The sequence below is a fragment of the Mercurialis annua genome, linkage group LG2 (assembly GCF_937616625.2).
Source record: "Mercurialis annua linkage group LG2, ddMerAnnu1.2, whole genome shotgun sequence".
In the NCBI taxonomy this organism is placed as follows: Eukaryota; Viridiplantae; Streptophyta; class Magnoliopsida; order Malpighiales; family Euphorbiaceae; genus Mercurialis; species Mercurialis annua.
The window spans coordinates 34,190,508-34,218,468 of NC_065571.1; the positions used below are offsets into that span (position 1 = coordinate 34,190,508).

The window sequence follows — 27,961 nt, forward strand, 5'->3', positions numbered from 1 at the left end:
CAAACGTTTACAAAGGTTAGGAAACAAATCTAAATGTTTCACCTTTTTAGCAATATAAGCCAAACGTTTACAAACATTACGAAACAAATCCAAGGGTTTCACCTTTTTAGCAATTTAAGCCAAACGTTTACAAACATTACGAAACAAATCAAACGTTTCACCTTATTAGCGATTTAAGCCAAACATTTACAAACGCTACGAAACAAATCCAAACGTTTCACTTTTTTAGCAATTTAAGCTAAACGTTGATAAACATTACGAAACAAATCCAAACGTGTTACCTTTTTAGCGATTTAAGCCAAATGTTTACAAACGTTACAAAAAAAATCCAAATGTTTCACCTTTTGAGCGATTTATGCCAAACATTTCACTTCTTTAGCGATTTAAGCCAAACGTTTACAAATGTTACGAAACAAATCTAAACGTTTCCCCTTTTTAGCGATTTAAGCCTAGCGTTTACAAACGTTACAAAGAAATCTAACGTTTCACCTTTAGCGATTTAAGCCAAACGTCTACGAACGTTACGAAACAAATCCAAATGTTTCACCTTTTTAGCGATTAAAGGCAAACGTTTACAAACGTTACGAAACAAATCCAAACATTTCGCCTTTTTAGCCATTTAAGCCAAACGTTTACAAACGTTACGAAACAAATCCAAACGTTTCGCTTTTTTAGCAATTAAAATCAAACGTTAACAAACACTACGAAACAAATCCAAATATTTCCCCTTTTTAGTAATTTAAGCCAAACGTTTACAAATGCTACAAAGCGAATCCAAACGTTTCACCTTTTTAGCGATTTAAGTTAAACGTTTACAAACGTTTACGAAACTAATCCAAACGTTTTACCTTTTTAGCGATTTAAGCCAAACGTTTACAAACGTTACGAAACAAATCCAAATGTTTCGCTTTTTTAGCAATTTAAGCCAAACGTTAACAAACACTACGAAACAAATCAAAATGTTACCCCTTTTTAGTAATTTAAGCCAAACGTTTACAAATCCTACGAAACGAATCCAAACGTTTCACCTTTTTAGCGATTTAAGTTAAACGTCTACAAACGTTTACGAAACTAATCCAAACGTTTTACCTTTTTAGCGATATAAGCGACACGATTACAAATGTTTACAAAACAAATTCAAACGTTTCACCGTTTTAGCGATTTAAGCCAAACGTTTACAAACATTACGAAACAAATCCAATCGTTTCCCCTTTTTAGCGAATTAAGCCAAACGTTTACAAACATTACGAAACAAATCCAAACGTTTCACCTTTTCAGCGATTCAAGCCAAACGTTTGCAAACGTTAAGAAACTTAACCAAACGTTTATAGCATTACGAAACAAATCCAAACGTTTAACCTTTTTAGCGATATAAGCCAAACGTTTACAAACGTTTCAAAACAAAACCAAACGTTTCTAACATTTCGAAACAAATCCAAACGTTTCCTATTTTTAGCGATTTCAGCCGAACGTTTACAAACATTACGAAACAAAAGCAAACGTTTCACCTTTTTAGCAATTTAAGCCAAAAGTTTTCAAATGTTACAAAACAAATCCAAGGGTTTCACCTTTTTAGTAATTTAAGCCAAACGTTTACAAAACTTACGAAACTGTTCCAAACGTTTAACCTTTTCGCGATTTAAGACAAACGTTTACAAACGCTACGAAACAAATCCAAACATTTTACCTTTTTAGCGATTTAAGCCAAACGTTTACAAAGGTTAGGAAACAAATCTAAATGTTTCACCTTTTTAGCAATATAAGCCAAACGTTTACAAACATTACGAAACAAATCCAAGGGTTTCACCTTTTTAGCAATTTAAGCCAAACGTTTACAAACGTTACGAAACAAATCAAACGTTTCACCTTATTAGCGATTTAAGCCGAACATTTACAAACGCTACGAAACAAATCCAAACGTTTCACTTTTTTAGCAATTTAAGCCAAACGTTGATAAACATTACGAAAAAATCCAAACGTGTTACCTTTTTAGCGATTAAAGACAAACGTTTACAAACGTTACGAAACAAATCCAAACGTTTTGCCTTTTTAGCCATTTAAGCCAAACGTTTACAAACGTTACGAAACAAATCCAAACGTTTCACTTTTTTAGCAATTAAAATCAAACGTTAACAAACACTACGAGACAAATCCAAATGTTTCCCCTTTTTAGTAATTTAAGCCAAACGTTTACAAATGCTACAAAACGAATCCAAACGTTTCACCTTTTTAGCGATTTAAGTTCAACGTTTACAAACGTTTACGAAACTAATCCAAACGTTTTACCTTTTTAGCGATATAAGCGACAAGTTTACAAACGTTTACAAAATAAATTCAAACGTTTCACCGTTTTAGCGATTTAAGCCAAACGTTTACAAATGTTACGAAACAAATCCAATCGTTTCCCCTTTTTAGCGAATGAAGCCAAACGTTTACAAACATTACGAAACAAATCCAAATGTTTCACCTTTTTAGCGATTCAAGCCAAACGTTTGCAAACGTTACGAAACTTAACCAAACGTTTATAGCATTACGAAACAAATCCAAACGGTTAACCTTTTTAGCGATTTAAGCCAAACGTTTACAAACGTTTCAAAACAAAACCAAACGTTTCTAACATTTCGAAACAAATCCAAACGTTTCCCATTTTTAGCGATTTAAGCCAAACGTTTACAAACGTTACGAAACAAAACCAAGCGTTTCACCTTTTTAGCAATTTAAGACAACAAAAGTTTTCAAATGTTACAAAACAAATCCAAGCGTTTCACCTTTTTAGTAATTTAAGCCAAACGTTTACAAACATTACGAAACTGATCCAAACGTTTAACGTTTTCGCGATTTAAGACAAACGTTTACAAAAGCTACGAAACAAATCTAAACATTTCACATTTTTAGCGATTTAAGCCAAACGTTTACAAAGGTTAGGAAACAAATCTAAATGTTTCACCTTTTTAGCAATATAAGCCAAACGTTTACAAACATTACGAAACAAATCCAAGGGTTTCACCTTTTTAGCAATTTAAGGCAAACGTTTACAAACGTTACGAAACAAATCAAACGTTTCACCTTATTAGCGATTTAAGCCAAACATTTACAAATGCTACGAAACAAATCTAAACGTTTCACTTTTTTAGCAATTTAAGCCGAACGTTGAAAAACATTACGAAACAAATCCAAACGTGTTACCTTTTTAGCGATTTAAGCCAAATTTTTACAAACGTTACAAAAAAATCCAAATGTTTCACCTTTTGAGCGATTTATGCCAAACATTTCACTTCTTTAGCGATTTAAGCCAAACGTTTACAAATGTTACGAAACAAATCCAAACGTTTCACCTTTTTAGCGATTTAAGCCAAACGTTACGAAAGAAATCTAACGTTTCACCTTTAGCGATTTAAGCCAAACGTCTACAAACGTTACAAAACAAATCCAAATGTTTCACCTTTTTAGCGATTAAAGCCAAACGTTTACAAACGTCACGAAACAAATCCAAACGTTTCGCCTTTTTAGCCATTTAAGCCAAACGTTTACAAACGTTACGAAACAAATCCAAACGTTTCGCTTTTTTAGCAATTAAAATCAAACGTTAACAAACACTACGAAACAAATCCAAATATTTCCCCTTTTTAGTAATTTAAGCCAAACGTTTACAAATGCTACAAAACGAATCCAAACGTTTCACCTTTTTAGCGATTTAAGTTAAACGTTTACAAACGTTTACGAAACTAATCCAAACGTTTTACCTTTTTAGCGATTTAAGCCAAACGTTTACAAACGTTACGAAACAAATCCAAATGTTTCGCTTTTTTAGCAATTTAAGCCAAACGTTAACAAACACTACGAAACAAATCAAAATGTTACCCCTTTTTAGTAATTTAAGCCAAACGTTTACAAATGCTACGAAACGAATCCAAACGTTTCACCTTTTTAGCGATTTAAGTTAAACGTTTACAAACGTTTACGAAACAAATCCAAACGTTTTACCTTTTTAGCGATATAAGCGACACGATTACAAATGTTTACAAAACAAATTCAAACGTTTCACCGTTTTAGCGATTTAAGCCAAACGTTTACAAACATTACGAAACAAATCCAATCGTTTCCCCTTTTCAGCGAATTAAGCCAAACGTTTACAAACATTACGAAACAAATCTAAACGTTTCGCCTTTTCAGCGATTCAAGCCAAACGTTTGCAAACGTGACGAAACTTGACCAAACGTTTATAGCATTACGAAACAAATCCAAACGTTTAACCTTTTTAGCGATTTAAGCCAAACGTTTACAAACGTTTCAAAACAAAACCAAACGTTTCTAACATTTCGAAACAAATCCAAATGTTTCCCATTTTTAGCGATTTCAGCCAAACGTTTACAAACGTTACGAAACAAAACCAAGCGTTTCACCTTTTTAGCAATTTAAGCCAAAAGTTTTCAAATGTTACAAAACAAATCCAAGCGTTTCACCTTTTTAGTAATTTAAGCCAAACGTTTACAAACATTACGAAACTGTTCCAAACGTTTAACCTTTTCGCGATTTAAGACAAACGTTTACAAACGCTACGAAACAAATCCAAACATTTCACCTTTTTAGCGATTTAAGCCAAACGCTTACAAAGGTTAGGAAACAAATCTAAATGTTTCACCTTTTTAGCAATATAAGCCAAACGTTTACAAACATTACGAAACAAATCCAAGGGTTTCACCTTTTTAGCAATTTAAGCCAAACGTTTACAAACGTTACGAAACAAATCAAACGTTTCACCTTATTAGCGATTTAAGCCGAACATTTACAAACGCTACGAAACAAATCCAAACGTTTCACTTTTTTAGCAATTTAAGCCAAACGTTGATCAACATTACGAAAAAATCCAAACGTGTTACCTTTTTAGCGATTTAAGCCAAATGTTTACAAACGTTACAAAAAAAATTCACCTTTTAAGCGATTTAAGCCAAACATTTCACTTCTTATGCGATTTAAGCCAAACGTTTACAAATGTCACGAAACAAATCCAAACGTTTCACCTTTTTAGCGATTTAAGCCAAACGTTTACAAACGTTACGAAAGAAATCTAACGTTTCACCTTTAGCGATTTAAGCCAAACATCTACAAACGTTACGAAACAAATCCAAATGTTTCACCTTTTTAGCGATTAAAGACAAACGTTTACAAACGTTACGAAACAAATCCAAACGTTTCGCCTTTTTAGCCATTTAAGCCAAAGTTTACAAACGTTACGAAACAAATCCAAACGTTTCGCTTTTTTAGCAATTAAAATCAAACGTTAACAAACACTACGAAACAAATCCAAATGTTTCCCCTTTTTAGTAATTTAAGCCAAACGTTTACAAATGCTACAAAACGAATCCAAACGTTTCACCTTTTTAGCGATTTAAGTTAAACGTTTACAAACGTTTACGAAACTAATCCAAACGTTTTACCTTTTTAGCGATTTAAGCGAAACGTTTGCAACCGTTTACAAAACAAATTCAAACGTTTCACCTTTTTAGCGATTAAAGCCAAACGTTTACAAACGTTACGAAACAAATCCAAACGTTTCCCCTTTTTAGCGATTTAAGCCAAACATTTAAAAACATTACGAAACAAATCCAAACGTTTCACCTTTTTAGCGATTCAAGCCAAACGTTTGCAAACGTTACGAAACTTAACCAAACGTTTATAGCATTACGAAACAAATCCAAACGTTTAACCTTTTTAGCGATTTAAGCCAAACGTTTACAAACGTTTCAAAACAAAACCAAACGTTTCTAACATTACGAAACAAATCCAAACGTTTCCCATTTTTAGCGATTTAAGCCAAACATTTACAAACGTTACGAAACAAAACCAAGCATTTCACCTTTTTAGCAATTTAAGCCAAAAGTTTTCAAATGTTACAAAATAATTCCAAGCGTTTCACCTTTTTAGTAATTTAAGCCAAGTGTTTACAAACATTACGAAACTGATCCAAACGTTTATCCTGTTTGCGATTTAAGAGAAACGTTTACAAACGCTACGAAACAAATCCAAACATTTCCCCTTTTTAGCAATTTAAGCCAAACGTTTACAAAGGTTAGGAAACAAATCTAAATGTTTCACCTTTTTAGCAATATAAGTCAAACGTTTACAAACATTATGAAACAAATCCAAGGGTTTCACCTTTTTAGCAATTTAAGTCAAACGTTTACAAACGTTACGAAACAAATCAAACGTTTCACCTTATTAGCGATTTAAGCCGAACATTTACAAACGCTACGAAACAAATCCAAACGTTTCACTTTTTTAGCAATTTAAGCCAAACGTTGATAAACTTTACAAAACAAATCCAAACGTGTTACCTTTTTAGCAATTTAAGCCAAATGTTTACAAACGTTACAAAACAAATCCAAAAGTTTCACCTTTTAAGCGATTTAAGCCAAACATTTCACTTCTTTAGCGATTTAAGCCAAACGTTTACAAACGTTACGAAAAAAATCCAAACGTTTCACCTTTTTAGCGATTTAAGCCAAACGTTTACAAACGTTACGAAACAAAACGAAACGTTCAAAATGTTACAAAACAAATCCAAACGTTTCACATTTTTAACTATTTAAGCCAAACGTTTACAAACGTTACGAAACAAAACCAACTGTTTCGCATTTTTAGCAATTTAAATCAAAAGTGTACAAATGTTACAAAACAAATCCAAACGTTTCACCTTATTAGCGATTTAAGCCAAACGTTCACAAACGTTACGAAACAAAACTAAGCGTTTCACCTTTTTAACAATTTAAGCCAAAATTTTTCAAACGTTACAAAACAAATCCAAGCGTTTCACCTTTTTAGTAATTTAAGCCAAACGTTTACAAACATTAAGAAAGTGATCCAAACGTTTAACCTTTTAGCGATTTAAGCCAAATGTTTACAAACGCTACGAAACAAATCCAAACATTTAACCTTTTTAGCGATTTAATCCAATCGTTTACAAAGTTTAGGAAACAAATCTAAATGTTTCACCATTTTAGCAATTTAAGCCAAACGTTTACAAACATTACGAAACAAATCCAAGGGTTTCACCTTTTTAGCAATTTAAGAAAAACGTTTACAAACGTTACGAAACAAATCAAACGTTTCACCTGATTAGCGATTTAAGCCAAACATTTACAAACGCTACAAAACAAATCCAAACGTTTCACCTTTTTAGCAATTTAAGCCAAACATTGATAAACATTACGAAACAAATCCAAACGTTTAAAACGTTACGAAACAAATCCAAACGTTTCACATTTTTAGCGATTTAAGCAAAAAATTTACAAACGTTCAAAAAAAAACCAAGCGTTTCACCTTTTTAGTAATTTAAGCCAAACGTTTACAAACATTACGAAACAAATCCAAGCGTTTAACCTTTTTAGCAATTTAAGCTAAACAATTACAAACGTTCTGAAATAATTCCAAGCGTTTCCCCTTTTTAGCAATTTAAGCGAAACGCTTACAAACTTTATGAAACAAATCCAAGCGTTTAACCTTTTTAGCAATCTAAGTCAATCGTTTACAAACATTACGAAACAAATCCAATGTGTCACCTTTTTAGCAATTTAAGCCGAACATTTACAAAAGTTACGAAGCAAAAGAAACGTTTCACCTTTTTAGAAATATAAGCGAAACATTTACAAACGTTATGAAACAAAACCTAACGTTTCTCAGTTTTAGCGATTTAAGCCAAATGTTTAAAACGATACTAAATAAATCCAAACGTTTCACCTTTTTACCGATTTATGCCAAACGTTTACAAACATTATGAAACAAATCAAAGTGTTTCACCTTTTAAACGATTTAAGCCAAATGTTTACAAACATTTAGAAAACAAATCCAAACGTTTCGCCATTTTAGTGATTAAAGCAAAACGTTTACAAACGTTGCAAAACAAATCCAAACGTTTCCCATTTTTAGCGATTTAAGCAAACGTTTACAAACGTTACAAAACAAATCCAAACGTTTTACCTTTTTAGCGATTTAGGCAAAACGTTTCCAAACGTTACGAAACAAAACCAAACATTTTAAACCTTATGAAACAAATCCAAACGTTTCCTATTTTTAGCGATTTACGCCAAACGTTTAAAAACGTTACGAAAGAAAATCAAACGTTTCACCTTTTTAGCAATTTAAGCCAAACGTTTACAAACGTTACAAAACAAATCCAAGCGTTTCACCTTTTTTGCAATTTAAACCAAACGTTTATAAACATTGCGAAACAAATCTAAGGGTGTCCCCTTTTTTGGGATTTAAGCCAAACGTTTACAAATGTTACAAAACAAATCCAAACATTTCACCTTTTTAGCGATTTAAGCCAAACATTTACAAAGGTTAGGAAACAAATCCAAATGTTTCACCTTTTTAGCGATTTAAGCCAAACGTTTACAAACGTTACGAAACAAATCCAAGCGTTCCACCTTTTTAGCGATTTAAGCCAAACGTTTACAAACGTTACGAAACAAATCCAAACGTTTTACCTTTTTAGCGATTTAAGCCAAACGTTTACAAACGTTACGCAAATCCAAACGTTTCGCCTATTTAGCAATTTAAGCCAAACGTTAACAAACACTACGAAACATACGAAACGAATCCAAACGTTTCACCTTTTTAGCGATTTAAATCATACGTTTACAAGCGTTTACGAAACAAATCCAAACTTTTTACCTTTTTAGCGATTTAAGCCAAACGTTTACAAACGTTTCACCTTTTTAGCGATTTAAGCCAAACGTTTACAAACGTTACATAACAAATCCAAACGTTTCCCCTTTTTAGCCATTTAAGCCAAACATTTCCAAACGTTACGAAACAAATCCAAACGTTTCACCTTTTTAGCGATTTAAGCCAAACATTTACAAACGTTTCAAAATAAAACCAAACATTTATAACATTACGAAACAAATCCAAACGTTTCCCATTTTTAGCGATTTAAGACAAACGTTTACAAACGTTACGAAACAAAACCAAGCGTTTCACCTTTTTAGCAATTTAAGCCAAAAGATTTCAAACGTTACAAAACCAATCCAAGCATTTCACCTTTTTAGTAATTTTAGCCAAACGTTTACAAACGTTTCAAAACAGATCCAAACGTTTAATCGTTTAGCGATTTAAGCCAAACTTTTACAAACATTACGAAACAAATCCAAACATTTCAACTTTTTAGCGATTTAACACTACTAGAAAACAGCAGTTTACCGACGAATTTTACCGACAAAATATTTTTCGTAGGTAAATATAATAATTAGCGACGATCCAACGACCAATTACCGACAAAATCGTTTAAAAACTTATACCGACGCATTTCCGATGAAAATTACCGACAAAGTTAATTCTGGTAGGTAAAATTCGTCGGTAAATAAGCTGGGAAATTTTTTGAAATATTAGCGCTATTATTTTACCGACATATTGTTGGAAGTGCGTCGGTAAACTATGGTGCTAATGTGGCGCCATAGTTTACCGACAAAATTGCCGACAAAAATATAGTCGGAGTTTTCAAAATAATAAAACGCTGTGTTTTTACCTATTAATAACATTATATTAGGGCTACCGACGGATATATTTTGTAGGTAAGTCGTCAGTGAGTTGGAAAATTAACACTTAGTCTAATCGTGGGTACTCTGCTTTTTTCCTAACCAGAATAGGAGTTTTTCTAGTTCTCTCCTACGTGAAGATGGATTCCTCAAGGGATTAGGTATACTTTCAATTTTCATTATAAAATTAAAGCTCTATTTTGTTGAAATTTTATCATTGTAACACAGGTTAAATCCTTTCGCTGCCGTCGTTCGAATTTTCTGGAGAATTTGTTTGTCCGTCGGCTCTACTCCTCGGATAGCTCCGCCGTCGCCGTCCTCACTAGTCCTTTGATAATTGTTGCCTCTATCACTGTTGTTACTCTGCTAGCTACTGTCATCATCCTCCGTGCCGCCGCCTCCAGATTATCATTATATTTAGTTTGGGTACGCAAAATTATCATTTTTTTTGTTTAGTTTTTACTTTTATTTTACCTATTTATTAAGATTAACTTCTAGGTTTTTCTGGGTTTTCTTAGATGATTTTTGAAATTCCAATGGTTGCATCTTACTATTACTTTTTTGGGTTTCAGTTCTTCAAGTGAAATTACTTATGCTGTTGATATATGATAGAAAGATTTGTTCTTGGCTAACCATATATTTCTCAATTTTTTGGAGGACTAACTTCATGTTTCTAAGTTTGTTGAATGCTATCGTAAAAAAGTAGGTGGTTTCTAATAAAGCTAGGACACTCATAAAAATTTGGCAGATGAACATTGTCAAATGCAATTAGTTAAAAAGTTGATGGTTTCTAATAAAGATAGATTGCTCAAATAACATTAACGGACTAGCTTGCTTAAGAGGCATCCAAAACGAATAGCAGATTACAATTAGAGATCATAGCGTTATTTAGTTTAGATTATTTTTTCAGTTTTTAAAACTATAAACTTAATTAATAATTGATTGAATTAGATTTGTGTTCAATTTTGATTATAAAATTGAAGCTTAAGTTGTTTAGATTATTTTTTCAGTTTCATATCGATGCCGACATGGAAATTGTAGCTTTTTTATGCTGCTCTTATTGTTTTGTAATTGGAGAGTTTTCCTTAGATTTCCTTTGTGCGATAGAAAAGATATAGAAAATTAAAAAGAATACATAATAACGGAATAAAATACTGTAAAGGGTCTATGTAATTTATGCTTTCTCTTTAAAAAAATTATCATCTTTATATAATGACTAAGTGCAATACTAATTGATTTTTAAGATTAAATGACATGTCCTGGTCATAACAATGCAAAATGGATAAGTATGAATTTGGTTAATATTTGCAACAATTTAAATGGATGCTTTTTAACATAGCATTATCAATTTCAAAGCTAAAAAGTCAAAAAGTGTTGTATTCAGTTCCATTAAGCTATTAACCACCTATTATCAATAACCATTCATCACACGAACGATTAAATGTGAATTTGATGCCATTATATTGTCCTTAGATGCATGGAGTTGTTCTAGATGTTTTTATTAATATGCATACTAACAGTTAATATCCTTCTTTTTCAGCTTATAAGGATTCATTCAAGGAACTCACAACTTGGTTGGACTCGAAAAAAAGTAAGTAAATCATTACATATCTTCTAATGCAAATTTAAACCCCTTGGTTGTATATATTGATTTGCTAGCTAGATTTAGTTGTTGTCTGACCTACTATCGTCAGGCTACCAAATAATTGAGGACTCGTATCTTGATTCAGTCTGGGCAAGTTTTTGGCAACTTAAGTTAGTGACCAGATTTGAGCAAGAATGAATCTGGTCTTGCCATTAACATTATTGGAATCTAGAGAACTAGGTGGACTGATGACATATTACAGTTATGAAATTTACATAAATTAATTAGAAGACTTCTTTTAAATTATCAATTCTACTACTTTGAATTCTATGCAATTATTATTTTATCTTTAAACTTCATATGGTTGATTATTTCAATTCTTCATCAGATAATTATGAACACATTGTTGTAACATAACTATTGTGAGTCAAATTTTAAAGTTTTCTTTTCTTTTGGCATTCATACTCTAATTACCCTAAAAAATATTTAATTTCTCTTTTGTATCCTACTTACAATCGAGAGTGAAAATTATACATCATATAAACTATAAAATACGTAATATTATACAGCATGAGATCGGATCGAATTTGGATGTATGAAGGCAGAATGAGGAACAGACTTATTGCGCCGGAGTTTGTGGTACATGTAGAAGAATTCATTCAGTTTGCACAACGGCATCCTGATTGCTTAAGCAGTGGAACACACATTAAGTGTCCTTGTACTCGACGGAAGTGTCAGAATAAGAATTATGAAGATTTTGACACCGTGAGGGTCCACCTTTATAAGGATGGTTTTGTTGAAGACTATTATGAATGGATTTATCACGGCGAGCGTGTGAGTAGTACTGTTAGACGGGAAGAATTTGCGCCTGAAACTCATGATGAACCAGATAACGTAATAGTGGATGATGTGAACGTCACTTCTTACCACAGAATGATCGTAGATGTAGCCGGGCCTGATTTCAATCCAAATGAAACAGAAGAGCCTCCAAATGCTGAAGCTCAATTTTTTTTTATATGATACGAGCTGCTGATAAAGAGATATTTCTTGGTAATAAGAGACATTCTCAAATGTCAGCAGATGTTCGAATGTTAGAAATGAAGTGCAGGCATCACTTATCAGAGTCTGCTTATAATGACTTGAGCGAATTTCTCCAAGAAATTCTGCCAGAAGATAACTATATGCCAAAAGATTTCTACAATACAAAGGAGCTGGTGAAAGGGTTGGGTTTACGTGTTGAAGTGATTCATTGTTGCTATTATAATTGTATGATTTTTTGGGGTGTGGACAGGGAGTTGAACTGTTGCAAATTTTGTGGGGAAGAAAGGTACCAATCTCGAAGGGAAGGATCTACTAAGCGCAAATTGAATGTACCGAGAAAAAAATGCATTATTTTCCTCTCACGCCCAGACTACAGAGATTATATGCATCGCGTGCCACGGCTAGTGAGATGAGATGGCATGGTGAGCATGAAATGGAGTATGACAAAATGTGTCACCCATCAGATTCCAAGGCTTGGAAATATTTTGATCAGTGTCACCCACAGTTTGCATCAGAAATTACAAATGTCAGACTTGGATTGTGCAGTGATGGGTTTCAAACGTTCGGTCAGTCGGGACAACAATAATCTCTATGGCCTGTGGTTGTCACTCCTTATAATTTGCCACCAGGATTGTGTGTGAAGGAGGAAGTTATGTTTTTAACAATTCTAGTCCCAGGGCCATATAATCCAAAATCAAATATGGATGTTTTCCTTCAGCCGTTGATAGCAGAATTCAATTCCTTATGGAGTACAGGAGTGCAGACTTACGACGATTCAAAGAGGCAAAATTTTACAATGCGAGCGGCTTTGATGTGGACTATCAACGACTTTCCTGCGTACGGAATGCTATCTGGATGGAGTACCTCAGGCAGACTAGCTTGTCCATACTGAATGGAAGATACAGATGCCAAAACGCTTAAAATAAGTGGAAAACTCTTGGTTTGACAACCATAGAAAGTTTTTACCCCCTGACCATATCTATCGTCGAAATACTAATTCGTTCACGAAAAATGCTAAAGTTACAAAAGTATTTCGTGGTGTGAAATCTAGAGAAGAGATTCTCAATAATATTAACAGAAGAGGGTTCATGAAAGTAACAGAAGACTGTGCAAAAGCGGTTAATGCTATAAAATCTAAAAATTGTGGATGTCACAAAAAAAGTATATTTTGGGACTTGCCATATTGGAGCACCAATTTAGTTCGGCACAATCTGGATGTCATGCATATCAAAAAGGGTTAATTGCAAATTAATACACAAACTTTGCCCTAATTTGCAATTACAACACAAACTTTAAAACTTGGCAAATTGGTACACCGATTTTCATTTTTTGGCGAATTGATACACCGAACTGGAAAAACACTAACGTGGACATTGTCATATAAAGCCACGTGTTGTTGTATGATTGGTCGGTGTACTAATTTGCCAAAAAAATGAAAGTTGGTGTATTAAATTGCCAAGTTTCAAAGTTCGTGTTGTAATTGCAAATTAGGGTAAAGTTCGTGTATTAATTTGCAATTAACCCTATCAAAAAAAATGTGTTCGATAATATTTTCAACACTGTGCTTAATATTGTTGGAAGGACAAAAGACACTGCAAAATCAAGAGACGAGTTAAATGATGTTTGTCGTCGTCCTGAATTAGCAATGAATCCCGATACTGGGAGGTACCCAAAGGCTTCTTACGTCTTAGATCGACCACAAAAACAATTGTTGTTTGAATGGGTGAAAGATCTTAAGTTTCCTGATGGTTATGTCTCCAATATGGGAAGATGTGTGGACTCGAAGAAACTGAAGATGTTTGGCATGAAAAGTCATGACTGCCACATATTTATGCAGCGACTTTTGCCTATTGCGTTTTGAGAACTATTGCCAAAAAATGTATGGGAGCCTATAACAGAGCTATGTTTGTTTTTTAAGGAGTTGACTGCATCAAATTTGAAGGTGGAAGATATGGAGCTCTTGGACAAACAAATTCCTATCATATTATGCAAGTTAGAGCTTATATTTCCATCTAGTTTTTTTGACTCGATGGAACATCTTCCTGTGCACCTTGCATATGAAACTATGTTGGCAGGTCCAGTGCATTACCGCTGGATGTATCCGTTCGAAAGGTATAATAGATATTTATTTCAAAAATAAATTCTAATATCTATCTCGTATTTATGTAACGATTGTTTGTTTCTTAAATAGATATTTAAGGAAGGTTAAAAGGAAAATAACGAATAAATACCGAGTGGAAGGCTCTATCAGTAAAGGTTATGTGTTGGAGGAAGCAGCAAAATTTGCCTCTTTTTATTTTAAAGAAGGTGATCCAACTATTTCGATAAATTTACCGAGGAATGTAGTGGTTATGGACGATGATGAAGATGTAGATAGACTTTCAATTTTTAAATATCCTTGAAAACATATCGGCGCTATTCAGACAAGGAGGTATCTGACAGATATTGAATATGCCGCTGCTCGAGTCTACATCTTATTGAACTGTCCGGAAGTGGAGCAGTTTGTAGGGTAAATACTTCATTTTCTTTATTTTTCCTTTATCTAATGCGGTTTTATTAAAAAATCATATCTGATATTTTTCTTATAATTTAACTTTTAGTATGTATACTGATGAAATACGAGCCCGTACGCCTGGCATATCTGAGGAAATGGTTGCATCTTGTCTAGAGAAAGAGTTTGCAATATGATTTGAAAAATATGTAAGTATATATATATATATAAAAAAAAGTAATTAAATTAGCATTATATTGGTGTTCCTTTTAAACACGTCTAATGTGATACATGCAAGTGACCCGACGAACAACATATTAAATCCGTATATTCAAAGTCTTTCTCAAGGACTGCTTAGACAAGTCCAAACGTTTAACGGTTATTACGTTAATGGGTTCAAGTTTCATACTCGATCTCATGGCTCTGGTCGTGCAACATTCAATAGTGGTGTGTGCATTAAAGGCAGTAATTATGATGCAGCTACGAGCAATTTCTATGGCATTGTTACTGAGATTTTGGAGTTAGAGTATCGGTCACTACCATTAAAAACCACTATGCTATTCATGTGTGATTGGTTTGATCCTACTCCAAATGTGGGAATGATAGAGCATAGGGGATGTAACATTGTTGATGTTCATCGCAATAAAAGATAGAACAAGTATGAACCGTTTGTTCTAGCGGCACAAGCATGCCAAGTTTATTATTGTGAATATCCAGGAGCAAAAAGAGATAGGATTAATTGGTTGGCGGTATGCAAAATAAAAGCAAGATCAGATATTGACTTTCCAGCAAGTTCAAACACTAATTCAATGCTTCCTCCATTTCAAGAAGATTCAGATAGAAGTCGCCTTAATGTTGTTGCAGATGGCGAAGCTGTTAATTTGATTGATCTTGATGAGCATGAAGAGGATATAGATGAAACTGAGGGTGCTGAAGAAGATATTGAATTGGTAACTTCATCGAAAGGAGAAGAGGACACCAATTTATGATGAATAATATTTATTTTGGCCTGATTGTGTTTATGCAATTATTTTTGTTCAATAATTTTTTATCCAATAAAGCAAAGTAATTATTTTTCATAATGTATTCATTATTTTTATACTTGTTTTATTGTTAATTTGTTCAAAAAGGATATGGTTGGTATATTGAAATGTTTGAAAGTGATTAGCGTGCTCTCTATTAATTATGTTTTTTTTTGAAATTTAATTGTTTCTTTCAGTTAATTTATTACATGTAATTTTTTAATATCTCAGACATGCGAGGAGGATCCAATGCAATGGCAGGACGGGGTAGAGGGACAAGGGGAGGTGCACCTCCCGACCCGCCTATCCAGTCAGAGGTTCATGCAGGGGAGAGGATTCTTCCTATTTGCACTATCTCACTTGATGGGTTTGTGTATAAATTTTTGTTAGTTTCATTGAATAGAAAATTAACTTTTTTTTATAAATCATTTTTAAATGTTTTTATGATTGTTTCAACTTGCAGGAAAAGATTGGAGGGCCCCTTAGATAAAGTGTCAGCCGCTATCGTCATTATGTTTAGAAAATAATGGTTCGACAGCGGATATCAATGGCCAAATTTAAGCGATGCTGAGAAGGCAGTATATTTTGAGGAATTAAAGGTATGTTGCTTTTATTATTATTAGTTATGTATGTATTATATTGGTTTTTTTTATATAATTAATCTTTATATCTTCTAAATTTTGTTGTTTTCTTCTATTTAAATTTTCATACTTCGAGTTTGTTCAGTTTTCTGTGATCCCAGAAAGTTTACATGTGGACAGAATCTGAGGAAGCAGTGCGGAAAACTTTTTACAAACATGCTTCGCGCCGTTATTCAGGTACAATATCTGACATGAAGAAAAAATGGCAGACTAAACAAATTAAGCCCAAGCATGTCGGTGATGAAGTTTGGAATGAATGGACGAAGGCATGGGATGTAGAGGAATATAAAAACCGGTGTGAGCAAAATAGAAAGAATAGGCTCAGTGAACGTGTGACTGGAGTTGGGCCATCTACCCACACAGGGGGATCTCGATCTATGACACAACTGAAAAAAAATTTGGTACGTATTTTCACTGTTTTTGTTTCAAATGTAAATGAATTAACTAATTCTTTTCAATACATTAATGCTTATGTACATTAAGAAGTGATTGTACATTGAATGTAGAATATTTCTCCCGGTTACTTAAATTGGTTTTAATGTCTATTAGGATCATCCTATGTTGACATTTAGATATAGTTTCATTTGACAATTCTGAATTGTCCAATAAGTATCTACCTATGGGCATGCTTGCAAGATTCTTATTATTATCCACCTGCATTACATCAAAGTTAAAAATGCAGATGCTAATTAACTAATGCATTTGAATTTCACTTAAACAATCATGTTATGAAGACATGAAAATGTAAAGAACCAAAAAGAACAAAGGTCATGAATAACTTTATAAAGACAATCAGCTTATCTTTTGGTCCACTAAATAAATTGGTTTCGTATAAGTAAGGCCAATTAAAATTTTCTTATCGTATTAGTTTCAGACTAGGGTTAGATATGGTCTTAAATGATCTTTGAAGTTGGTCAAGTTTGTTAAAATTCTGGATTGCAAATAATGTTTTCATCCCACTGCTGTTATTATTCACATTCTAGATCTGCCAACCAGCTCTTGATGTATGTAGAAAAAGTGCTATCTTGAACATTTAGAGGTATAAGCAGTTGAAAGAAATGGCAAACCATCAGGTTTGTTTTTTTGTGGTTGTGGAGACAAGACAAATACATTTTATTACAAAAATGGCAAACCCACTCTCACGGCACGGCGCTAAGCATTATTCTTGTTTAATAGTTGTTGTTAGGAATTTAATTATTTGTATAACTTATGCGACATAGATAATAGCCTCAATTTGATGAGTTTACTCTAAATTTTGTTCTTTAACATGTTGGCATCGACCTAGTAGTATGATATTTATGATATCAACATGATAACGAGTTTGTAGCAGTCATCTGTGTTTGTGTGTGTGACTGTTTTCTTTGCAGGGATATTATTATAATTTTAAGGGAGGTTATGATGAAATTTTGGAAAAAATACTATAGATTTAATGTTTAGTCAATGTTTTTCAGACAGAAAAAGAGGGTCGTGAGCCTACTGCACCGGAGCTTTTTTTGTATACCCATACAAAGGATCATGACGGTGTAACGTTCATTGATCAGAGGTCAGCGCATGCTTATGTAAGTTGAAATTATCTCAAAAGTTAAATATGATAATTTATATCTAATTTTTAAAAACTTCATCATAGTATCAAAATGTATAATTACAAATTTATCTGTAGGCTCGCTTCCAGGCGATGGTTTCATCTATTCGGGCAACTGCTTCTCTGTCAGTCGATGGTGAGAGTAGTTCTCCCACACTTCCGATAGATGAAAATATGATATGGCTTGAGGCCGAGGGTAGCAAGCAAAGAGTCTATGGTATTGGCTCATCTACATCATCTTTCTACTCTAGCAGATCGTCGTCATCATCAGCTACGACCAGTCCTAATGCTGATTATATTCATGTGTTGCAAAAGCCGTTGGAGTCCCATCGTCTACTCCAACATCAATTTCAGTTTGCAATGGACTATTTACGAGAACATGGCCTACAGGTCATGTCTTACCTAATGTAGTGCCATCTTCTACGGCGTCACCGTCACACGATGATTTGGATGATGACATGGCTTTAGGCGATGATTAGTTTGGTCTATTTAATTTTTTGTAGTTGCGTTAGAACTTTGTAAACAATGTAGAATTTTATTAGCATCGTTTGAATTAATTTTACATATATAACAGGTTTTTATTAAATAATTTATTCAGGTTTTTCATATTTTTTTATTTTTTTTTCAAAAATAAATCAATTTACCGACGGAACACCGACATATATGCTGTAGGTACTCCCAAAATTAATTCGTCGCTAAATAATTACCTACGACTATATCTGTCGGTAAATACCGACGCATTTACCTACAACAGTATCTGTAGGTAAATACCGACGGACTTACCTACAAATATTGCGTAGGTAAATACCTACAAATTTACCGACGAATCATTTCGTTGGTAAGTACCGACAGTTTACCAACAGCCACGTTCGTAGGTAAGTGTCGTAGGTAAATTCGTTGGTATATCATACCGACGAACCAATTACCTACGACTTCTATGTTGTCGGTATTTCGTCGGTAAATTGATTTACCGACGAAATTTATTATTTTACCGACGAAACTTTCCGTAGGTAAAATGCTGTTTTCTAGTAGTTAAGCCAAACGTTTACAAAGGTTAGGAAATAAATCTAAATGTTTCACCTTTTTAGCAATGTAAGCCAAACGTTTACAAACATTACAAAACAAATCCAAGGGTTTCAACTTTTTAGCGATTTAAGCCAAACGTTTACAAACGTTTCGAAACAAATAAAATGTTTCACCTATTTAGCAATTTAAGTCAGACGTTTACAAACACTACGAAACAAATCCAAAAGTTTCACCTTCCTAAACGTTTACGAAGCTAATCCAAATTTTTCACCTTTTTAGCGATTTAAGCCAAATGTTTACTAACGTTATGAAACATAACAAACGTTTCCCCTTCTTAGCAATTTAAGCCAAACGTTTAAACGATACGAAACAAATCCAAAAGTTTCATCTATTTAGCGATTTATGCCAAACGTTTACAAACGTTACGAAACTAATCGAAACCTTTCACCTTTTTAGCAATTGAAGCCAAACATTTACAAACGTTACAAAATAAATACAAAGGTTTCACCTTTTTAGCGATTTAAGCCAAACGTTTAAAAACGTTTTGAAACAAATCCAAACTTTCCCCTTTTTAGCCATTTAAGCTAATCTTTTACAAACGTTACGAATCAAAACCAAACGTTTACAAACGTTACGAAACAAATCCAAGCGTTTAACCTTTTTAGCAACTTAAGCCCAACGTTTACAAACGTTATGAAACAAATCCAAGAGTTTCACCTTTTTAGCAATTAAAGCAATACGTTTACAAACGTTACGAAAAAAATCCAAACTTTTTACCTTTTTAGCGATTTTAGCCGAACGTTTACAAACATTACAAAACAAAACCACACCTTTAACCTTTTCAGCAATTTAAGCCAAACATTTACAAACGTTACGAAACAAATCCAAACGTTTCCCCATTTTAGTGATTTAAGCCAAACGTTTAAAATGTTATGAAAAAAAACCAAATGTTTCACCTTTTTAGCTATTAAAGCCAAATGTTTGCAAACAATACGAAACAAATCCAAACGTTTCCCCTTTTTAGCGATTGAAGCCAAACTTTTACAAACGTAACGAAAGAAATCCAAACGTTTTACCTTTTTAGCGATTTAAGCTAAGTGTTTACCAAAGTTACGAAACAAAACCAAACATTTATATACGTTACGAAACAAATCCAAGCGTTTCACCTTTTTAGCAATTTAAGCCAAATGTTTACAAACGTTATGAAACAAATTCAAGCGTTTCACCTTTTTTAGCAATTATAGCAAGCGATTTAAGCCAAACGTTTACAAACGTTACGAAACAAAACTAAACATTTAAAACGTTACGAAACAAATCCAAATGTTTTACATTTTTAGTGATTTAAGCCAAACGTTTACAAACGTTACGGAAAAAAACCAAACGTTTAAAACGTTACGAAACAAATCCAAATGTTTCATATTTTTTGCAATTTAATCCAAACGTTTACAAACGTTACGAAACAAAACCAAATGTTTCCCCTTTTTAGCAATTTAAGCCAAACGTTTACAAACGTTCCAAAACAAAACCAAGCGTTTCACGTTTTTAGCAATTTAAGCCAAACGTTTACAAACGTTCCGAAACAAATACAAGCGTTTCACCTTTTTAGCAATTTAAGCCAAACGTTTACAAACGTTCCGAAACAAATCCAAGAGTTTCACCTTTTTAGTAATTTAAGCCACACGTTTACAAACGTTATAAAACAATTCCAAGCATTTCCCCTTTTTAGCAATTTAAGCCAAACGTTTAAAAATGTTACAAAACAAATCCAAACGTTTCACCTTTTTAGCGATTTAAGCCGAACGTTTACAAACATTACGAAACAAAACCAAACGTTTCACCCTATTAGAAATTTAAGCCAAACGTTTACAAACGTTACGAAACAAATCTAAATGTTTCCCAATTTTAGCAATTTAAGCGAAACGTTTACAAACGTTAAGAAACAAATTCAAACATTTAACCTTTGTAGCAATTTAAGCAAAACATTTATGAACGCTACGAAACAAATCCAAACGTTTCACCTTTTTTGCAATGTAAGCCAAACGTATACAAATGTTACGGGAAAAATCCAAGCGTTTCACCTTTTTAGCAATGTATGTTAAACGTTACGAAACAAATCAAAGTGTTTCACCTATTTATCAATTTAAGCCAAACGTTTACAAACGTTACGAAAAAAATCCATAAGTTTCACCTTTTTAGCGATTTAAGCCAAACGTTTACAAATTTTATGAAACAAATCCAAATGTTTCACCATTTTAGCGATTTTAGCCAAACGTTTACAAATGTAACGAAACAAATCCAAACGTTTCTCCTTTTTAGCAATTCAAGCCAAATGTTTACAAACGCTACGAAACAAATCCAAACGTTTCGCCTTTTCAGCGATTTAAGCCAAACGTTTACAAACGTTACAAATCAAAACCAAACATTTAAAACACTACGAAACAAATCCAAACGTTTCCCATTATTAGCGATTTAAGCCAAACATTAACAAACGTTTCGAAACAAAACAAACGTTTACAAACGTTACGAAACAAATCCAAACGTTTCCCATTTTTAGCAATTTAAGCCAAACGTTTACAAACGTTACAAAACAAAAACCAAACATTTAACCTTTTTAGCAATTTAAGCCAAACGTTTACAAACGCAATGAAGCAAATCGATGTGTTTCACCTTTTTAGTAATTAAAGCAAAACGTTTACAGACGTTACGATACAAATCAAAGCGTTTCACCTTTTTAGCAATTTAATCCAAATGCTTACAAACGTTACGAAACAAATCCAAACGTTTCACCTTTTTAGGGATTTAAGACAAACATTTACAAAAGTTACGAAACAAATCCAAACTTTTCATCTTTTTAGCATTTTAAACCAAAACTTTACAAACGTTATAAAACAAATCTAGTTCATCTTTTTAGCTATTTAAGCCAAACGTTTACAAAGGTTATGAAACAAATCTAAATGTTTCTCTAATTTAGCAATTTAAGCCAAACGTTTACAAATGTTACAAAACAAATCCAAGCGTTTCACATTTTTAGCAATTTAAGCCAAACCGTTACAAACATTACGAAACAAATCCAGACGTTTCCCCTTTTTAGCGATATAAGCCAAACATTGACAAACATTACGAAACAAATCAAAACGTTTCACGTTTTTAGCGATTTAAGCCAAACGTTTGCAAATGTTAGGAAACAAATCCAAACGATTCACCTTCTTAGAGATTTAAGCCAAACATTTACAAACATTACCAAACAAATCCAAACGTTTCACCTTTTTAGCGATTTAAACCAAGCCTTTACAAACGTTACGAAACAAATCCAAACGTTTCACCTTTTTAGCAATTTAAACCAAACGTTACAAAACAAATTGAAACATTTTACCTTTTTCGCGATTTAAGCCGTTTACAAACGTTACAAAACAAATCCCAAAGTTTCACTTTTTTAGCTATTTAAGCCAAACGTTTACAAACGTTACGAAACTAATCCAAACGTTTAGCCTTTTTATTAATTTAAGCCAAACGTTTACAAACGTTACGAAATAAATCCAAACGTTTCCCTTTTTTAGCGATTTAAGCCAAATGTTTACAAACGTTACGAAAAAAACCAAACATTTAAAACATTACGAAACAAATCCAAACGTTTAACATTTTTAGCGATTTAAGCCAAATGTTTACAAACGTTACAAAACAAAACCAAACGTTTAAAACATTATGAAACAAATCCGAACGTTTCACATTTTTAACGATTGAAGCCAAACCTTTACAAACGTCAAGAAACAAAACCAAGCGTTTCACCTTTTTAGCAATTTATGCCAAACTTTTACAAATGTTACGAAACAAATCCCAGCGTTTCGCCTTTTTAGCAATTTAAGCCAAACGTTTACAAACGTTCCGAAACAAATTCAAGAGTTTCACCTTTTTAGCGATTTGAACCAAATGTTCACAAACGTTACAAAACAAATCCAAACGATTCGCCTTTTTAGAAATTTAAGCCAAACGTTTACAAACATTATGAAACAAATCCAAACGTTTCCCCTTTTTAGCGATTTAAGCCAAACGTTTACAAACGCTACGCAACAAAACCAAGCATTTAACCTTTTTAGCAATTTAAGCTAAATGTTTACAAACGTTACGAAACGAATCCAAGCATTTCGCCTTTTTAGCAATTTAAGCCAAATTTTTACAAACGTTACGAAACGAATCCAAGCATTTCGCCTTTTTCGCAATTTAAGCCAAACGTTTACAAACGCTCTGAAACAAATCCAAGAGTTTAACCTTTTTATCGATTTAAGCCAAACGTTTACAAACTTTACGAAACAAATCCAAGCATTTCACCTATTTAGCGATTTAAGCCAAATGTTTACAAACGTTACAAAACAAATCCAAACGCTTCACCTTTTTAGCGATTTAAGCCTAACGTTTACAAACTTTGCGAAAAAATCCGAACGTATCACCTTTTTAGCAATTTAATCCAAACGTTTACAAACGTTACGAAACAAATCCAAACGTTTTGCCTTTTTAGCAATTTAAGCCAAACATTTACAAACGTTACAAAACAAACTTAAACGTTTCCCCTTTTTAGCGATTTCAGCCAAACGTTTACAAACGTTACGAAACAAAACCAAACGTTTAAAATGTTACGAAACAAATCCAAAGGTTTCACATTTTTAGCGATTTAAGCCAAACGATTACAAACGTTTAAAACGTTACAAAACAAATCCAAAGGTTTCACATTTTAACGATTTAAGCCAAACCTTGACAAACGTTAAGAAACAAAACCAAGCGTTTCACCTTTTTAGCAATTTAAGACAAACGTTTACAAACATTATAAAACAATTCAAAGCGTTTCGGCTTTTTAGCAAATTAAGCCAAACGTTTACAAACGTTCCGAAACCAATCCAAGAGTTTCACCTTTTTACCGGTTTAAGCCAAAACTTTACAAATGTTACGAAAGAAATCCAAACGTTTTGCCTTTTTATCAATTTAAGCGAAACGTTTACAAACGTTTCGAAACAAATCCAAACGTTTCCCCTTTTTAGCGATTGAAGCCAAACGTTTACGTACGTTATGAAACAAAACCAAACATTTAAAACGTTACGAACCAAATCCAAACGCTTCACATTTTTAGCGATATAAGCCAAACGTTTACAAACTTTACAAAACAAAACCAAACGTTTAAAACATTACGAAACTAGTCCAAAAGTTTTACATTTTTAGCGATTTAAGCCAAACCTTTACAAACGTTACGAAACAAAATGAAGCGTTTCACCTTTTTAGCAATTTAATCCAAACTTTTTCAAACGTTACGAAACAAATCCAAGTGTTTCACCTTTTTAGGAATTTAAGCTAAACGTTTACAAATGTTACGAAACTAGTCCAAACGTTTTGCCTTTTTAGTAATTTAAGCCAAATGTTTACAAACGTTATGAAACAAATCCAAACGTTTCCCTTTTCAGCGATTTAAGCCAAACGTTTACAAACATTACGATACAAATCCAAACGATTCACCTTTTTAGCGATTTAAGCCAAACGTTTACAAACATTACAAAACAAATCCAAATGTTACGGAATAAAACAAAACGTTTACAATCATTACAAAAAAATATCCAAGCGTTTTACCTTTTTAGAAATTTAAGCCAAACATTTACAAACGTTACGAAACAAATCCAAGCGTTTTACCTTTTTAGCAGTTTAAGCCAAACGTTTACAAACGTTGCGAAACAAATCCAAGAATTTAACCTTTTTAGTAATTTAAGCCAAACCTTTAAAAACGTTCCAAAACAAATCCAAGCATTTCACCTTTTCAGCAATTTAAGCAAAATGTTTACAAACGCTACGAAAAAAATCCAAACGTTTCACCTTTTTAGCGTCTTAAGCCAAACGTTTACAAATGTTACAAAACATATCCAAACGTTACGAAACAAAAGAAAACGTTTACAAGCGTTACGAAACAAATCTAAGTGTTTTACCTTTTTAGCAACTTAATCCAAACGCTTACAAACGTTCCGAAACAAATCCAAACGTTTCACCTTATTAGGAATTTAAGACAAACATTTACAAAAGTTACGAAACAAATCCAAACTTTTCATCTTTTTAGCGTTTTAAACCAAAACTTAACAAATTTAGTTCACCTTTTTAGCTATTTAAGCCAAACATTTACAAAGGTTATCAAACAAATCTAAATTTTTCTCTAATTTAGCAATTTAAGCCAAACGTTTACAAATGTTACAAAACAAATCCAAGCGTTTCACCTTTTTAGCAATATAAGCCAAACCGTTACAAACGTTACGAAGCGAATCCAGACGTTTCCCCTTTTTAGCGATATAAGCCAAACGTTGACAAACGTTACGAAACAAATCAAAACGTTTCACCTTTTTAGTGATTTAAGCTAAACGTTTACAAACGTTAGGAAACAAATCCAAACGATTCACCTTTTTAGAGATTTAAGCCAAACCTTTACAAACGTTACCAAATAAATACAAACGTTTCACCTTTTTAGCGATTTAAGCCAAACCTTTACAAACGTTACGAAACAAATCCAAACGTTTCATCTTTTTAGCAATTTAAACCAAACGTTACAAAACAAATTGAAACATTTTACCTTTTTAGCGATTTAAGCCGTTTACAAACTTTACAAAACAAATCTCAACGTTTCACCTTTTTAGCGATTTAAGCCAAACGTTTACAAACGTTACGAAACTAATCCAAACGTTTCGCCTTTTTAGTAATTTAAGCCAAACGCTTACAAACGTTACGAACCAAATCCAAACGTTTCCCCTTTTTAGCAATTTAAGCCAAATGTTTACAAACGTTACGAAAAAAAACCAATCATTTAAAATATTACGAAACAAATCCAAACGTTTTACATTTTTAAGGATTTGAGCCAAACATTTACAAACGTTACGAAACAAAACCAAACGTTTAAAACGTTATGAAACAAATCAAAACGTTTCACATTTTTAACGATTTAAGCCAAACCTTTACAAACGTCACGAAACAAAACCAAGCGTTTCACCTTTTTAGCAATTTAAGCCAAACGTTTACAAATGTTATGAAACAAATCCCAACGTTTCGCCTTTTTAGCAATTTAAGCCAAATGTTTACAAACGTTCCGAAACAAATTCAAGAGTTTCACCTTTTCAGCGATTTAAACCAAACGTTTTGCCTTTTTAGCAATTTAAGCCAAACGTTTACAAACGTTACGAAACAAAACTAAACATTTAAAACGTTACGAAACAAATCCAAATGTTTTACATTTTTAGCGATTTAAGCCAAACGTTTACAAACGTTACGGAACAAAACAAAACGTTTAAAACGTTACGAAACAAATCCAAATGTTTCACATTTTTTACGATTTAATACAAACGTTTACAAACGATAGGAAACAAAACCAAGTGTTTCCCCTTTTTAGCAATTTAAGCCAAACGTTTACAAACGTTCCGAAACAAATCCATGCGTTTCACCTTTTTAGCAATATAAGACAAACGTTTACAAACGTTTCGAAACAAATCCAAGAGTTGCACCTTTTTAGTAATTTAAGCAACACGTTTACAAATGTTAAAAAACAATTCCAAGCGTTTCCCCTTTTTAGCAATTTAAGCCAAACATTTATAAATTTTACAAAACAAATCAAAACGTTTCACCTTTTTAGCGATTTAAGCCGAACGTTTACAAATATTACGAAACAAAACCAAACGTTTCACTCTCTTAGAAATTTAAGCCAAACGTTTACAAACGTTACGAAACAAATCTAAATGTTTCCCAATTTTAGCAATTTAAGTCAAACGTTTACAAATGTTAAGAAACAAATCCAAACATTTCACCTTTTTAGCGATTTAAGCCAAACGTTTACGAACGCTACGAAACAAATCCAAACGTTTCCCCTTTATTGCAATGTAAGCGAAACGTATATAAATGTTACGGGACAAATCCAAGCGTTTCACCTTTTTAGCAATGTATGCCAAACGTTTACAAACGTTACGAAACAAATCAAAGTGTTTCACCTATTTATCAAGTTAAGCCAAACGTTTACAAACGTTACGAAAAAAATCCATAAGTTTCACATTTTTAGCGATTTAAGCCAAACATTTACAAAATTTATGAAACAAATCCAAATGTTTCACCATTTTAACGATTTTAGCCAAACGTTTACAAACGTTACGAAACAAATCCAGACGTTTCTCCTTTTTAGCAATTTAAGCGAAACGTTTACAAACTTTACGAAAGAAATCTAAACGTTTCGCCTTTTTAGCGATTTAAGCCAAACGTTTACAAACGTTACAAATCAAAACAAAACATTTAAAACACTACGAAACAAATCCAAACGTTTTCCATTTTTAGCGATTTAAGCCAAACATTTACAAACATTTAAAACGTTACGAAATAAATCCAAACGTTTCACATTTTTAGCGATTTAAGCCAAACCTATACAAACGTTAGGAAACAAAACCAAGCGTTTCACCTTTTTAGCAATTTAAGCCAAACGTTTACAAACGTTCTAAAACAAATTCAAGAGATTTAGCTTTTTAGTAATCTAAGCCAAACGATTACAAACGTTACGAAACAAATCCAAACGTTTCCCATTTTTAGCAATTTAAGCCAAACGTTTACAAATGTTACAAAACAAAAACCAAGCATTTAACCTTTTTAGCAATTTAAGCCAAACGTTTACAAACGTTACGAAACGAATCCAAGCATTACGCCTTTTTAGCAATTTAAGCCAAACGTTTACAAACGTTCTGAAACAAATCCGAGAGTTTCACCTTTTTATCGATTTAAGCCAAACGTTTACAAACTTTAAAAAACAAATCCAAGCGTTTCACCTATTTAGCGATTTAAGCCTTGTTTACAAACGTTACAAAACAAATCCAAACGCTTCACCTTTTTAGCGATTTAAGCCTAACATTTACAAACTTTGCGAAAAAAATCCGAACGTATCACCTTTTTAGCAATTTAATACAAACGTTTACAAACGTTACGAAACAAATCCAAATGTTTCGCCTTTTTAGCAATTTAAGCCAAACATTTACAAACGTTACGAAACAAA

The 27,961-nt window shown here is 32.8% G+C and overlaps 1 protein-coding gene across 1 annotated transcript; it reads left to right on the top strand.

Moving 5' to 3' along the window:
* The first annotated feature begins 9,623 nt into the window (after positions 1-9,623).
* On the top strand, positions 9,624-18,437 carry LOC126670329 (uncharacterized). The gene is made up of 8 exons (XM_050364031.2): positions 9,624-9,697; positions 9,765-9,962; positions 11,077-11,127; positions 15,907-16,042; positions 16,139-16,274; positions 16,418-16,717; positions 17,768-17,875; positions 17,977-18,437. The coding sequence occupies exons 6-8, from the start codon at positions 16,427-16,429 to the stop codon at positions 18,307-18,309; spliced, it is 732 nt and encodes a 243-aa protein (XP_050219988.1). The 5' UTR covers positions 9,624-9,697; positions 9,765-9,962; positions 11,077-11,127; positions 15,907-16,042; positions 16,139-16,274; positions 16,418-16,426; the 3' UTR covers positions 18,310-18,437.
* The last annotated feature ends 9,524 nt before the right edge of the window (positions 18,438-27,961 follow it).

Coding starts and splice junctions, on each gene's coding strand:
- LOC126670329 (XM_050364031.2), top strand. CDS start 16,427: ATGTGGACAGAATCTGAGGAAGCAGTGCGGAAAACTTTTTACAAACAT. Junction 16,718..17,767: donor CACAACTGAAAAAAAATTTG/GTACGTATTTTC, acceptor AATGTTTTTCAG/ACAGAAAAAGAGGGTCGTGA. Junction 17,876..17,976: donor AGAGGTCAGCGCATGCTTAT/GTAAGTTGAAAT, acceptor ATTTATCTGTAG/GCTCGCTTCCAGGCGATGGT.